This window comes from Miniopterus schreibersii, assembly GCF_964146895.1.
Source record: "Miniopterus schreibersii genome assembly, chromosome: 12".
NCBI lineage: Eukaryota > Metazoa > Chordata > Mammalia > Chiroptera > Miniopteridae > Miniopterus > Miniopterus schreibersii.
Window position 1 is genome coordinate 67,218,643 of NC_138112.1, and position 13,339 is coordinate 67,231,981.

Below are 13,339 nucleotides of genomic sequence, written 5' to 3' on the forward strand. Positions count from 1 at the left end.
AGGGAGCTGCAGGAGGGCCTGGTCAGCTGGGGGTGGCCACTGGGGGCAGGGGAGGCAGGGCCTTCGGGGTCCTCGAGGCCAAGCTCCCAGCAGTGGCAGGGCCCTTCAAGATCATCTAGTCCCGCCCGTCGTTTTGCAAACCAGGCAGCTGATGCCCAGAGACGTGGAGTGACTTGCTCAGTGTCCCACAGCTAGTTAGTGGCAGAGCCAGTGAGCTCAGGAGACTGCTCCTCCCTGAGCCAGACAACAAGTGCCCTCCATGGAAGCCACCAGAAGCCTTGAGTGGCTCTTGCCCATCAGCAGCCCCTGGTGAGCTGTCGAGTGAGTAATCAAGTGTAAGAAAGCCCCTCCGAGGTTCCGTGGGTGGGGAACAACCCCACCAGCCTAGGTGCATAGGCAGGTCACGCGTAGGGCAGGAAGCAGTCCCCTGGCAGATGGGGGCTGGGCCTGCCAGAGCCCGTGGAGGCCACACTCGGTGTCAGGGCTGGTGCTGGAGGCTGGTGAGAAGGTAGAATATCACGGGGGACCCAGGGGTCACGTCCAGTCCAGGGTATGTTTTCTTCAGCCTTTGCCGTGTAGCTTAAACACTTGAATTGGATGCCAACATCCAAAACCAGGGGCATTGGTATGAACTTCTATATTTCTGGCTCTGGCAGTTCCGGCCCCTTGCGGGGCCGCTTAGCTGGAGCTGAGTCGTAGCTGACTCCCTTTGGCTCCATTAGGCACTTGAGTTTACATCCCTTGACTTTTCTTCTCTTACAAGTGCCAGACACTCAAGGGTGAAACCCCGCAAAAGAAAGCCAGTTGCCATGAATTTGTTCCCACCACAGCCTCTCCTAACAGGTTAAGGACAAGGTTCCAGACTCCAGCTCCGTGTGAGGGAGGGAGGAGCAGCAGGACTGTCCTGAGGTCAGGGCGTGCAGAGGAGCCAGGCACATGGCGGGGGGTCCCTGAGCCTACAGTCCTGGACAGGAGGTGGGAGAAACTCAGCGTGGGGAGGAAGCAGGCACAAGCTTAGTTTTGGCTTTTCTGCTGGAGAGAAAGGCTGGCGGAGAAAACAGCAGGCTGTGTAGGCCTTGAGTCCTAGTGTCTGGGGAAAGAGCAGGAAATGGCTCCAGTTGGCATCTTTGCACGCTAGATAGTGGTGCCGTGGGAACTCCAAGGACAGAGAGGCCGGGAGATGAAGATGGAGAAGGCTCAGGTGTGCAGGGCCCAGAGCAAGGCCCCAAGGCTTACACTGCAGAGGGCCACACGGTCGGGCCCAGCTAGAGCCATGAGGTACCAGGTGAACTTGCTCAGGGGCCCAGAGCAGACACCCAGCTCCGGGGGATTCACTCCTGGTCTCTTGTCCTCTCTCCTGCTCCCCCACCCCTGCCTCCTGCCTCCCTGGACTTCATAGGATGCTTACTCAGAAATCGCCTACCTCTTTGCTGAGTTTTTCCGGGACCTGGACATTGTGCCATCTGACATCATCGCTGGCCTGGTGCTGCTTCGGCAGCGACAGCGGGCCAAGCGCAACGCCGTGCTGGACGAGGTAGGAGCCCGGCCCCTCTCCGGGTGGCCTCCCTACACCACCTTTTCCCAGGCCTCGCCCTGCTGCCCCTGCTACTGCTGCTCCTGGCTCCCCACGTCCTCTTGGGCCCTGGAGGTCACCCTCTGGTGCTCACTCCCCTTTCTTCCCCGGCTCATCCCTGCAGCCACCACTCATGGCTGTTGCTTGAGCAACAACTTCCCTCCGCTGGGCCATGTGTGGCTGCTTCCCAGGCCGGGTGGCCACAAGGGACTTCTGACCATAGGGGCTAATGAATGACACAGCTCTGGCTTCAGCCTGTGCACTTGCCTCTCCGTTGCACCCTCCCCACCCCGCACAACACACCAGTACCAGCTAGGGCCTCCTGGCATCTCCTGTGAAATGTGGTTCCCCCTGGCTGGGGCTAGGAACGTCCCCAGGAAGGGGTGGGGGTGATGCTTTGAGTGGAAGAGAAGGAAGACCTTGGCTTTTGGGAAAGTGGCCCGGTCACGGGAGAGCTAGGAGCCCCTCCCTCGCTGGGCTCTCAGGCCCTGGGGAAGCAGCAGAGTGCAGAGCTGGGTGCCTGGGCCCCCTCTCTTAGCGCTCAGCGGGCCTGGGGCAGCCGCTTCACACAGCTGTTTTCCAGGCCAACAATGACATCTTGGCCTTCCTGTCTGGGATGCCAGTGACCAGAAACACCAAGTACCTCGACCTCAAGAACTCGGTGAGTCAGAGCCACCCCCATCCCACCCTGTCCTGGGTTAACAAAATAAATCAGTCAAACCTGTGAAGAATTTTTGTGAGTTTACTTGAAGCAAACTGTCGACAGTTGCTGGGAAGCCAAAACCTCAACGGATTGAGATAATGCTCCGGAGAATGGCAGTTTCGCGTTGTATTTTATACATTACGCTGAGAAGGGGAGACGTAAGTGGGTTACATAGAATCTATTGGTGATAGATTAGGGAGGCGGGAGAAAGCAAAATTACTTTGATGTTCCAACTATATGTTAATGTAGATGCAAAAACACAATAGACAGGCTCAGTTAAGGTAAAGATTGACCTTGTCAAGGAAGATACCAGCCTAGGGCATGACTGCTCACCATAAACTGCTCTGTAGTTAAAAAGTTTTCATTTCAGACCATCCTTTGTGGTTACTTTGGGCCTGTAAATTTGCAAGGCCACCATGCAGGCCTTCCCTGAGCTCGTCAGGTTAGCATGTGGCCCCTTTTCATCCACACCCAGCCCCTCTCTCTCTCTGCTGGAGTGACTGGAGCAAACCACCTGCTCCAGCATCAGTCCCCCTGAGCTCCCCAGACAGACAGCCCCTCTTCTAGATCTCGCCTGAGAACCCCCTCCACGCTGGTTCTATCCACGAACCCCCTGAATCTCTTCTTGCCCATGCGCAGGATGTTCGGCCCTGGCCTCTCAAGGCTATAAAGTGCTTCCCAGAGGGAGCTGCTACCGTTACTCTTGTCGTTGCTGTCGCCATAAAAGGCAGCGGGATGTAGCACTTGGGTTTCCAGCTTCGAGTAGCAGAACCTCAACCTCTCCTCCGGTGCTTCTAGTAGACATCCAGTCAGTGTGTGTCACAAGGATGAGGGGGTATCCCTTGCCACCAGCCTGCTCTGCCTCAGGAGCAAACCTGGGTGTGCATCAGCTCCCCACTGACCCCCTGAGCCTCTTCCCACATGTGTAGATGGCCCTGGGCACACCTTGCACTCAGAGCTCTGGTGGGGAGGAAGCAAACCCTCCTGAGTCCAGTTCTCAGTGCAGTGCCAGCAAACAGTGGTGCCAATCAGGATGTTGCTAGAAAGGATTCATCCTACCATCTGAATCTCCCGGAAAAGTGTGGGTCTCGTCTGTCCCCACTCCCCAAAGCGGGCCTTTGTATCCCCTCTGAAAACAGCCTGTGCGTGGCAGGTGCTCACTCACGAGCGGGCGGGGCAGGCAGCCCAGCCTATAGGTGCTGGGTCCCTGCCTGCACATGGCAGAGGCAGTGCCCTGCCCTGCAGCCTAGGGCTCTGACACGAGGATAATTACCTCCTCCAGTTCCGTTCCACCCCTCTGGGCCATGATTAAGGCATACCTTTCTCACTTCACAGATGACTAATCACCCTCTAACTTTTATAAGGTGATTAATTCCCTCTAAGTGCAGTAGTCCTCCAGCCCCTGGGGAGCCAGGACACTGGACTTGGCTTTGTTTTTTTGGGCACTGCCCTTCTGCGTCCCTCCAGCCCTCTGGGCTGATAATAGCCCCTGGCCTCAGACACTGGGTTTCCAACTGGCACCTTTCTCCAGAGAGATCCCAGTCTGCCCAGAGAGATCCCAGTCTCCCCAGCTGCCCCCTTTAAGCTAGTGACTCAGTGTGTCAAGCTAGAGAGTCGGTGACTTGTCTGGTCACCTGGTGTATCAGTGTCCAGGGCTGGCCCCGCAGCTCAAGGCCTGGACACGCCCAACTAGAGAACCCAGGGCCTCTCAGGGTTAAATTTCCCTTCTCAGGCCTGACTGCTGAGGCGGGTGATGGCCACTCACCCCTCCCTCTCTCTTCCTTTATTGGGAAACTGGGCAAAGAAATCAATCCAGTGCTCCGTGTGCTTTTCTGTTCCCAAATCATTAATTCTGCGATTGGAGCAACAGGACAGGTCTCCGGAGGATTTGTGCCCTGGTTGCATGGAGATAATTAGGGAAATGCAATTATCATTTGGAGGAGCAGTCCCTCCTCCAAGGCGGGAGAGGCGTCTGCAGCCTGTGGGGAGCCTGTGGGGAGCCTGTGGGGAGCCAGCGGGCCCTGAGGCTGCGGGTGTGAAGGTCAGGAGGTGACAATCGCTGCCTCCTCTCTTCCAGCAAGAGATGCTCCGCTACAAAGAGGTCTGCTACTACATGCTGTTCGCGCTGGCCGCCTACGGGTGGCCCATGTACCTGATGCGGAAGCCTGCCTGTGGCCTCTGCCAGCTGGCCAGGTCCTGCTCGTGAGTACCGTCCCCTCTGCCCCCCGGTCAGCGTGTGTGGAGGGGCCGAGGCCCGGAAGCTGGGCCCGAGGAGAAAGGCTTTTCCTAAGCAGACTGTGCCTGTGCCCTGGTCCACCTCCCCGAGGCCTGTGCTTGTCCTCCGTCCCACCTGGGCCTCCACCTCCCTCGTTCCGTCTTAGCCCTGGGCAGAGAACGTGGGTTTTGGGATAACACAGTTCCAGGTTTGAATCTAGACTTTGTCACTTGCAGCCTTGGGCAAGTGTCTCCTTCTGCCAGCCTCCGTTTCTTTACCTGTAAAGTGGGGATGGTGGTGCACACCTCCTGGGATGGTTTTGAGAGGATTGAATGGGATGGTGCCCATCTGGCACTGCTGGCTGCCACTCCTCCCTCTCCCTGGCCCTCTCAACCACTCCCCTCTGCCTCCATCTCCCCTTCTCCTGCCTGTTCCAGAGCTCTGCCTCTCTCAAGGGAAGGACTCCCGGTGGAGAGGCCCATTCCGTGGGGGCCTCTGGGAAGGCCCTCCAGTGAAGGGCTCTCCGCAGGGAGCTGGCAGCTGGGCACGGCCCTCAGTCCACAGCCAGGGCCTGGGTGGATTCTGCTTTCCCCAGTGGGCCAGGGAAGGGCACAGTTCCAGGGGGGGCCTCCCCATACTTGATATTCCGCTTTCAGTGCAGGCCACGCAGAAGGAGGACAGCTCCCTGGCTCCCTGTTCCAGAAAGGCTGGCATGCTGGGCAGGCAGCTCCTGTCTGCGACACCCCTGTCCTAGGACCCACAGCAGCCACCCCTCCTGTAGAGCCTTCCTTTCCACAGAAAACTGGGTGGCTCTCAGGACCTTCTTTTCACCATCATCCCAGCAAGTGACAGAATGGACCAGGGCACCCACGCCCCCTTCCCATCTTTGCCAGCCCGCACACAGCTGGAGCTCCTCCCAGCATCCTTGGGAGTTCCCGCCGAGGCTGAGAGCTTCTCAAATGAGCACCAACCCCAGAGTCCCATGACTGGGACTCCGACAGGCCCTGCTCCATTACTCACGGGCAGGGTGGGGATGTCATTTGTACGGCAGTGTCCACAGGCTGTCTCAGAAGCCAGGGAGTCACTGACAGGCCAGGCACTCAGGGCCTCTGCAGACAGGAGGGCTGTTGGCATTTGTAGCAACTTCTTGGTGCTGCAGGAAGAGGGAGCTGAAGGTCTTCAGACCCAGCACTGACCAAAGGAAGGAGGGCTGCCTACCCGCCTTGGCCTGGCAGCATTTCTCCCATCCCACATCCCAGGAAGAGCATGGCAAGCCAGACCTGCCCATGGATCTGCCCCCTTCCCCGTCTCCTCCTGGCAGGAGCACTGGCCTCAAAAATGCAGCGCCCCGCCCCCTGCTGGCCCTGCTGTGCTCCTCAGCTCCTGGCCCCCAGATCACTGACTCAGAGGCAGCCCCTCACTGGACAGAGGGAGAGCCACCATTATTGAGTGCCTGTTGTATGCAGGTTCCCCTCTGCATCTTGGGCCTTTGATCTCACACTTTTCTCGTGAAGTAACTATTAGCACCTGCTCTTACAGAGGAGGAAACTGAGGCTTCAGACAGCCTAGTACCCTCCAGGCCTTCACAGTCAGGAAGGGACACCCAGAGCAAGGGTTCAAGTCCAGGTCTGTCCAAAGGTCGCACTGTGTGGCCACATGTTCAATGCTAGGAGAGGGGGCTGAGGTTGGAGAGCGGACAGCTACCTGAGAACAGGAACCTAACCCCCAAGCCCAGGATGGCCCCCACTTGGCCTGGCAAGGGGTGCAGGGACTCAGCATGCATCGAGATGGTTGCCCAGTAGCTTCCAAGAGTTGGCCCTACCCTGGGTTTTCTCAGCAAGTCTTCTCCCATTTGGGAAGTGTGTCACGGTCCCTCAGGTGCTACTCGAGTGAAGACAAAACCTCTCAGCATCATCAGAACTCAGGATTCCTCGTAAAACCTCAGCTGTCATCTCAAGACAGCCGGCAGGCTCCAGTCCTGTGCTCTCCTGGCTCTTGGCTTGATCTGTTGGGTGTTGGCTCCCTCTGGTGGCCTGAGGAGCAGCTGCACCCCTTGCCGGGTGCCTAGCTCAGCCGCTCACACCCATTCATTTGTGGGGAGCCCACTATGTGCCTGGCACTGTTTGGGTGCTGGAGACATAGCTCTGAAGCAGAGCAGAGCCTACCCTGAGGAGCCCGTCACCTGGTTGGGAGGCACAGACAATGCACAGACAGGAAACAGAGCCTGTTGGAGCAGATGAGCATTTTGGAGAAAATAAAGCCAGATGGGGAACCCCGGTGCGGGGCTGGCTGTTAGGCGAGGTTGCCCGGGTGGAACGCACTATAACATTTCAGCAGAGGCCTGAAGGAACGAGGTGCCCAGCCACATGGGGTCCAGGAGAGTGTTTTAAGCAGGGTGAGCCAGGGGTGCAGAGGCGCTGAGGCAGGAATATGGCTGAGGCATCTGAGGGAGGGCAAGAGGCCACTGTGGCCGGAGGGAAGTCGGAGGCAGCGGGCTGGAGAACTGGGGCCAGATGGGGCAGGGCCCGGCCGCTGAAAGGACCTGGCTCTGACATTGGGCAAGAAGGGCCGCGTTGTGAGGTTTTGAGTGAAATGATGTGGCTTGACTTTTATCTGCAAGGTTCACTCTGGCTGCTGAGTTGAGAAGGTAGGGGGCTGAGGTAGATGAGGGACACCGGGCAGGGCGCCACTGTGACCACTGAGGCAGAGATGATGGCGTCATGGAGCAGGGGGGAGGGGCGGAGGCCAGGGAAGGCCGTCAGAGTCTGGTTATGACCCTGAAGGTAGTGCGAACCCATGCGCTGACCAAGTGGATGTGGGCTGTGAGGTGGGGAGGGGACCTGAAGATGGCTCCGAGCATGGGACTGAGGGGTGAGTGGGCAGGGCGTGGAGGGCAGTGGGGAGCACGGGCGCCTGGGACTTGGGGAGGCTGAAGCCCTGCTGGTGGTGGGATGGGAGCACCTGAGCGGTTCATTAGCACCCGGGTGGTATTAAAGCCCGAGACTGGATGAGGCCCTGCGGAGCGGGTGTGCCAGAGGGAAGGGGACTCCAGCACTGACCTCTGAGCCTCGGTGAGAGGACGGGCCAAGGAGACGGCTGGCGAGGGAGACACAGTCCAGGACTGAGGGCACTCAAGGGGGAGGGGAGAACCATCCAGATCACAGGTCACCTGCTGCCAAGAAGCCAAGTGAGACAAGGGCTGGGAACTGGCCTGTAGAACTTCGCAGGAGGATTGGGAGGGGGTGGGGATGCAAGAGGGGTCCAGAGGGCATGACAGAGAAAACTGCTGTTTTGGAGGACCCTGGCCCTGAGCCCCTGCCACTCCGCCCCAGGTGCTGCCTGTGCCCCGCACGGCCCCGGTTTGCCCCGGGAGTCACTATCGAAGAAGACAACTGCTGCGGCTGCAACGCCATTGCCATCCGGCGCCACTTCCTGGACGAGAACATGACGGCGGTGGACATTGTCTACACCTCCTGCCATGACGCGGTGAGGGCGCGGGCGGCTGGGCCAGGCTGTTGTGCAGCATCCCCCAGCTTCTGGCCTCTGCAGGCTGCGGAGAGGCAGTCGGGGCTGCGGCCTGGTGCCCGGAGCAGGCGGCCCCGGGCCTGGGCACCTGAGCTGTCCCACAGTCAGTGGGAGCTCTTGGCTTTGCTGGCACTGCCAGCAGCAACCTCCAGACCTCCCCTAGCTGGGCAGGCCAGAGATGGGCCCTTCTCCCCACACCTCCTCTCTGGAAGTGACCCCAACCCTACACCCAGGGTTAGAGCTCCCCAGCCTCAGCCTTTGGGGGAAGGAGCCTGGGGAGGAAGCAGCAAGGCCCTGGGGTGGGGCAGCCATCTCTCTGGACCCAGCAGGCAGGGTGGCAGCACCTGGGAGGCATTGTGGGCTGTGACCTGGGCCGGGAGGGATCTACTGTGCCGTCTATGGGACCAGCGGACTGGCAGGGGCCCAGTGACTGGTGGAGACAGATTCCCCGGCCAGAAGGAGACCTGCTTAGGTCACTAGCCTGAGTTTGGCCCCATCCCAGGGCTGCTCAGGCTCATGAGCCACCCTCCTCCCAGGTGTACGAAACCCCCTTCTATGTGGCGGTGGACCATGACAAGAAGAAGGTGGTGATCAGCATTCGGGGAACTCTGTCCCCCAAGGTACGCTGCCTGTGGCTCCCTGCCTACCCCTGGGGATCCCCTCACAGCCCTGCCCCTCACCTGTTCCCTCTCTCCACAAGGACGCCCTGACAGACCTGACTGGTGATGCTGAGCGCCTCCCCGTGGAGGGGCACCACGGCACCTGGCTGGGACACAAGGTACCTGCCTCGTGGGCCCCGAGGGCCCCGTCTTCTCCCCTGCCAGCATGCCGACCTGCCCTGTTGGTGGGGTGGGGTCCTCCCTGCTTGCTGGACTCACTGGTAGAGATTGGTCAGAGAGGTGTGTCTCTGGCTGGGACCCCCCACAGCCCTGCCCGGCCAGGATCCTGACCCAGAAGAGCCTGAGGAGGCAGCTGGGAAGAGATCACACTGGTTTCTATTAGACACACAAACCCTCTGAACCTCAGTTTTCTCATCTGTGAAATGCAAACATCGTAAAGTATCCACCAGTGCCACAGACAGGTCGTTATGGGGCCAAAGGGGGAAGTGAGCAGAACAGGGTAGTGAGCTGCTGGTCGCTGTGGTTTTGCTGGTCTCTCTCTGAGAGGCCTCCCTCTCTCCCTGGCCTTTCTCTGAGCACCCACCCTGTTCCTCCTCACCCAGGGAATGGTCCTTTCAGCTGAGTACATCAAGAAGAAGCTGGAGCAGGAGATGGTCCTGTCCCAGGCCTTCGGGAGAGACCTGGTAAGGCATTTTCCATGCATCAATCCCAGTCTAGTGGTTGGGGCACAGGGATCGGGGCAGGTGACCAAATGATTATAACAGAGTGTAACCTTATATAAGGGTCATTCCCAGGTGCAAATGCACTGTCTAGGAGGGAGGGAGTCTCCTGGAAAATCAGGAAGGGCTTCTCCAAAGAGCAAGGTTTTGAAGGATGAATAAGAGTGTGGTAGAATAGTCTCCCTGAGAAGTTCTTTGTGGGGGCCCAGTTTGGCTCTTATGGCCCCAGCAACCATGCAGCACAGACTTGATCCCAGGACCCTGGGAGGACTCCTCCATCTCCCTGGTATCAGCTAAGACAGCTTGTCAAACAGTGGGGCAGGGCTCTCAGGCTTCTCTCGGTCGCCAGGGCCGCGGAACCAAACACTATGGCCTGATTGTGGTGGGCCACTCCCTGGGTGCAGGCACCGCCGCCATCCTCTCCTTCCTCCTGCGCCCCCAGTACCCGACCCTCAAGTGCTTCGCCTACTCCCCACCAGGGGGCCTGCTGAGGTGAGCTGCCTGGGCCCTCTGTGTTCTCCGGGGCTGGGGCTCTACTGGGCAGTCTGGCTCTGGTCAGAGGGGGCCTGGTAAACAGAGGGGTCTCTGTCATATGCCAGGAGGACCTCAGATCTACCTCGGGCAAAGCCCAGCTGGCACCTGCGAGCTCCCCAGGAGGCCCTGAGTCTAGACACTACCCCCAGGAGTGCTCGAGCAGGGTGCCCTCCCCACCTGAGCACCCTCCCCCACCTGAGTGCCCCCTCTGCTTCCCTTGCAGTGAGGATGCCATGGAGTACTCCAAGGAATTTGTCACAGCCGTGGTTCTGGGCAAAGACCTTGTCCCCAGGTGAGTCACTGCTCCTTCTCTCTGCCATCCCAGCCTGAGCTGTTCCTCCCTCCTTAGAGCCTCACCTAGGATCCACAGCTCTCTAACTCAGATTCTATCTCCCCGAGGGACAAGGGACGAGGGATGAAGGACGCCAGACTCCCTTCCATGCCCTCAGGTGTCCAAGCCTAGAGGACCCACCCTGCCTGGCCTCCCCTTCCCTGACTTGGCCCTGCTGAGCCGCAGACTCCCCTCCGCCCACCCTGTGACCCTGACAGCTGAGTCTTCCTGTTCCTGGGGCCAGGCATGTGCCTGCTCTGGCTGCCCCCTCACCCTGTGCCTCTACTGGTCTCTAGCCAGCCAGGCTGACGCCCATCTTGTTCCACCCCCAGGATTGGCCTCTCCCAGCTGGAGGGTTTCCGCAGACAGCTCCTGGATGTCCTGCAGAGAAGCACCAAGCCCAAAGTGAGCTCCCTCCTGCCCTCCTGCCTGGGCACCCTGGCTGTGGGCACCTTGTCTGCCACCTGCCTTGCCTGTCCCTTGGCCCAAAGCACAGCAGCCCCAGCCAAGTGCAGCCAGGTTGGGGTGTGGTTGGTGTCCTGGGAACCTCAGGCCATCAGACCCTCAGCATCTCTGAGCTCATCCCACCTATCCCCTACCTGTCCTTGTACAGATGGGGAAACTGAGGCCCAGAGTGGGCAAGGGACTTGCATTTGCTCACACAGCAAGTTGCAGCTGAGTCAGTTTTCAACTGAGGACTCCTGAGTCCTGGCTCCTGTCCCACCCAGCTGCGTAAAGTCAGGAGAAAGCCATCCCCAGACTCTGAGCTTCTAGTGTGTGACAGGAAGACCCCTTCCAAAGCCTGCTGTGGTGTCCGCCTCAGGGGGGTGCTGGCACTCACCGGGGGGGGGGGGGGTGTTGAGGTGCAGCTTGTTCTGCAGCCGAGGGAAAGGATCATCCCCTTCTGATCCCTCTGTCCCATGGCCACGCCAGCTCCCACTTGTCACCTATGAGCCCTCCATCTGAGCACCTCTGTCCCCATCCACCCAGCCATTGCTGCTCAGCTGTCCCCATCTCCCCCCTGCCCGCACAGTGGCGAATTATTGTGGGGGCAACTAAATGTATCCCCAAGTCGGAGCTGCCGGAGGAGGCGGAGGTGACCACCCTGTCCAACACCCGGCTCTGGACACACCCCAGTGACCTGACCATTGCCCTGTCGGCCAGCACTCCGCTCTACCCGCCCGGCCGCATCATCCACGTGGTCCACAACCACCCAGCGGAGCAGTGCTGGTAGGTGCTGCTCACGCCCCTTCAGCTGGGAAGGAGCAGCGTCCAGACGGGAGCTGTAGCCTCCAGGGCACTGGGGGTGTGGAGGCTGGGACATGGCCCAGGGCACCCACAGCAGGGGTTGTCCCAGCCTAGGGCCCTAGAAGGGGAACAAAGGCCAGTCCCCGAGTGGGACTCCAGGCTCCTCTCTTGTCCCCAGTGTCAGCCTCTTCCTGGTGTCCCCCAGGGCTGCTCTTACTACTTGTGGTCTATTTAAAAGAAGATGCCCTGGAGCGGTCACCCTGAGGCCTGGCCAGCTTATGCTTCAGTTGTCACTTGACGTCACCTCTGTGGTTAGGTGGCAGATAGCTGTGTGTAGGGGTGGGAGTGGGTGACCAAGGGTAGAGGAGAGAGAAAAGAATGGGCAAGCGCTTGACTTCTGTCACTTCATTTAGAGGGCTGGGCTTGTGAGCTGGGTCCTGCCCAGGGTGGAGCAGGTATGGCCCAGGTCACAAGGGTGTAGAAGGCTGTATAGGGACTGTGGCTGAGGGCTCAAGGTCAGCTTTTCTGGGCCTCTGTTTGTAGTAAATGTTCCTAGCCAAGTGGGGTGGGGATGGGGGCCGAGACCGAGACGAGAGCCAAGAGCCAGGGATACAGCTCTGCTGGCCAGGCTGGGCATGAGGCCTCCAAGTCCACCCACCGCTGCTAAGCCAGGGCAGAGAACAGAGCCAGGGCCGGGGGGTCCAGGCCAGGCTGTCTCCCACCCTCAGCTTCCCCCTGGCCCCTGTGCCCCCTCAGCTGCTGCGAGCAGGAGGAGCCCACGTACTTCGCCATCTGGGGCGACAACAAGGCCTTCAACGAGGTGATCATCTCCCCGGCCATGCTGCATGAGCACCTCCCCTACGTGGTCATGGAGGGGCTCAACAAGGTGAGGCCTTGGGCAGTGCTGGGTGGGGCACCTCTCAGAGCCCTGCAGTACCTCAGGCGCTAGATCTCCATCCCCATATTGCAGGCTGGGGTGTGGAAGCTCAGAGAAGTTAGCCAGAGTCCCCAGGGACTGTGGTGGGGCTGGGAGTCCACTCGTGTTCTGGCCTCTGCACCCCTGCTCTGTTGCATGGCCACTTGGTTCTGTGGTGAGGAGGGGTTTAAGAGACTCACAGGGACCCTTTCCTGAGACAGGCTGAGCTCAGAGGCCCTGAAGGCCACCTGCACAGCCAAACAGGGGCAGGTCTCGGCTGTCACCCGGCCACAGAAAGGCTGACCACAGGGAAGGAAAACTCTGACCTGGCCCATCTGTGGGGCCAGACACAGTCACAGGGCCAGTCCAGGCCTTCTTGGAGGGGAAGGGACCTGGGGAAGGGGCATGGGGCCTGGCCACATATGATTGTCACCCCTCCACCACCACCAGCGTCTCCATCCTGTCCCCAGGTGCTGGAGAACTACAACAAGGGGAAGACAGCCTTGCTCTCTGCTGCTAAGGTCATGGTGAGCCCCACCGAGGTGGACCTCACTCCCGAGCTCATCTTCCAGCAGCAGCCGTTGCCCACGGGGCCCCCAGTGCCCACTGGCCTCGCCCTGGAGCTGCCCACTGCAGACCACCGAAACAGCAGCGTCAGGTGAGTCCTGCCCTCCTGGCCCAGAGGGTGTGTGCAGCGGCCACAAGTGTGGTTTCAGAGCATGTGTGCTTGTGCATATGTGTGTCCCATGCACAGACAGAGCCCGAGTGCTCACATGACTCTGCACACACATGCATGAAGGGGCGAATTTGCCCTTCTCTCCAGCTCTCCCCTGCCCTGCTCTCCCCACTGACCCCCCCCCCCACGGCCTGCCATCCCTGAAACCCACATGGCTAGTGGGCATCTAAGGATACACAGACCCCTCATCACAAACGTAGATTCACTCAGACCCATTTA

General features: G+C 59.7%; 1 protein-coding gene across 4 annotated transcripts in view; it reads left to right on the top strand.

Annotated features, from left to right (window-relative positions):
- DAGLA (diacylglycerol lipase alpha) overlaps window positions 1–13,339 on the top strand; it is a 59,474-nt gene that overhangs the window by 41,731 nt on the left and 4,404 nt on the right. For all 4 annotated transcript variants that reach the window (XM_081153058.1, XM_081153061.1, XM_081153060.1 and 1 more), the window contains 13 exons: window positions 1,400–1,534; window positions 2,157–2,234; window positions 4,354–4,478; window positions 7,824–7,977; window positions 8,553–8,636; window positions 8,717–8,794; window positions 9,239–9,319; window positions 9,705–9,847; window positions 10,113–10,181; window positions 10,553–10,625; window positions 11,254–11,450; window positions 12,225–12,354; window positions 12,855–13,042. In XM_081153058.1, coding sequence (XP_081009184.1) covers window positions 1,400–1,534; window positions 2,157–2,234; window positions 4,354–4,478; window positions 7,824–7,977; window positions 8,553–8,636; window positions 8,717–8,794; window positions 9,239–9,319; window positions 9,705–9,847; window positions 10,113–10,181; window positions 10,553–10,625; window positions 11,254–11,450; window positions 12,225–12,354; window positions 12,855–13,042 — 1,535 coding nt within the window. The remainder of the gene's footprint in view (window positions 1–1,399; window positions 1,535–2,156; window positions 2,235–4,353; window positions 4,479–7,823; window positions 7,978–8,552; window positions 8,637–8,716; window positions 8,795–9,238; window positions 9,320–9,704; window positions 9,848–10,112; window positions 10,182–10,552; window positions 10,626–11,253; window positions 11,451–12,224; window positions 12,355–12,854; window positions 13,043–13,339) is intronic.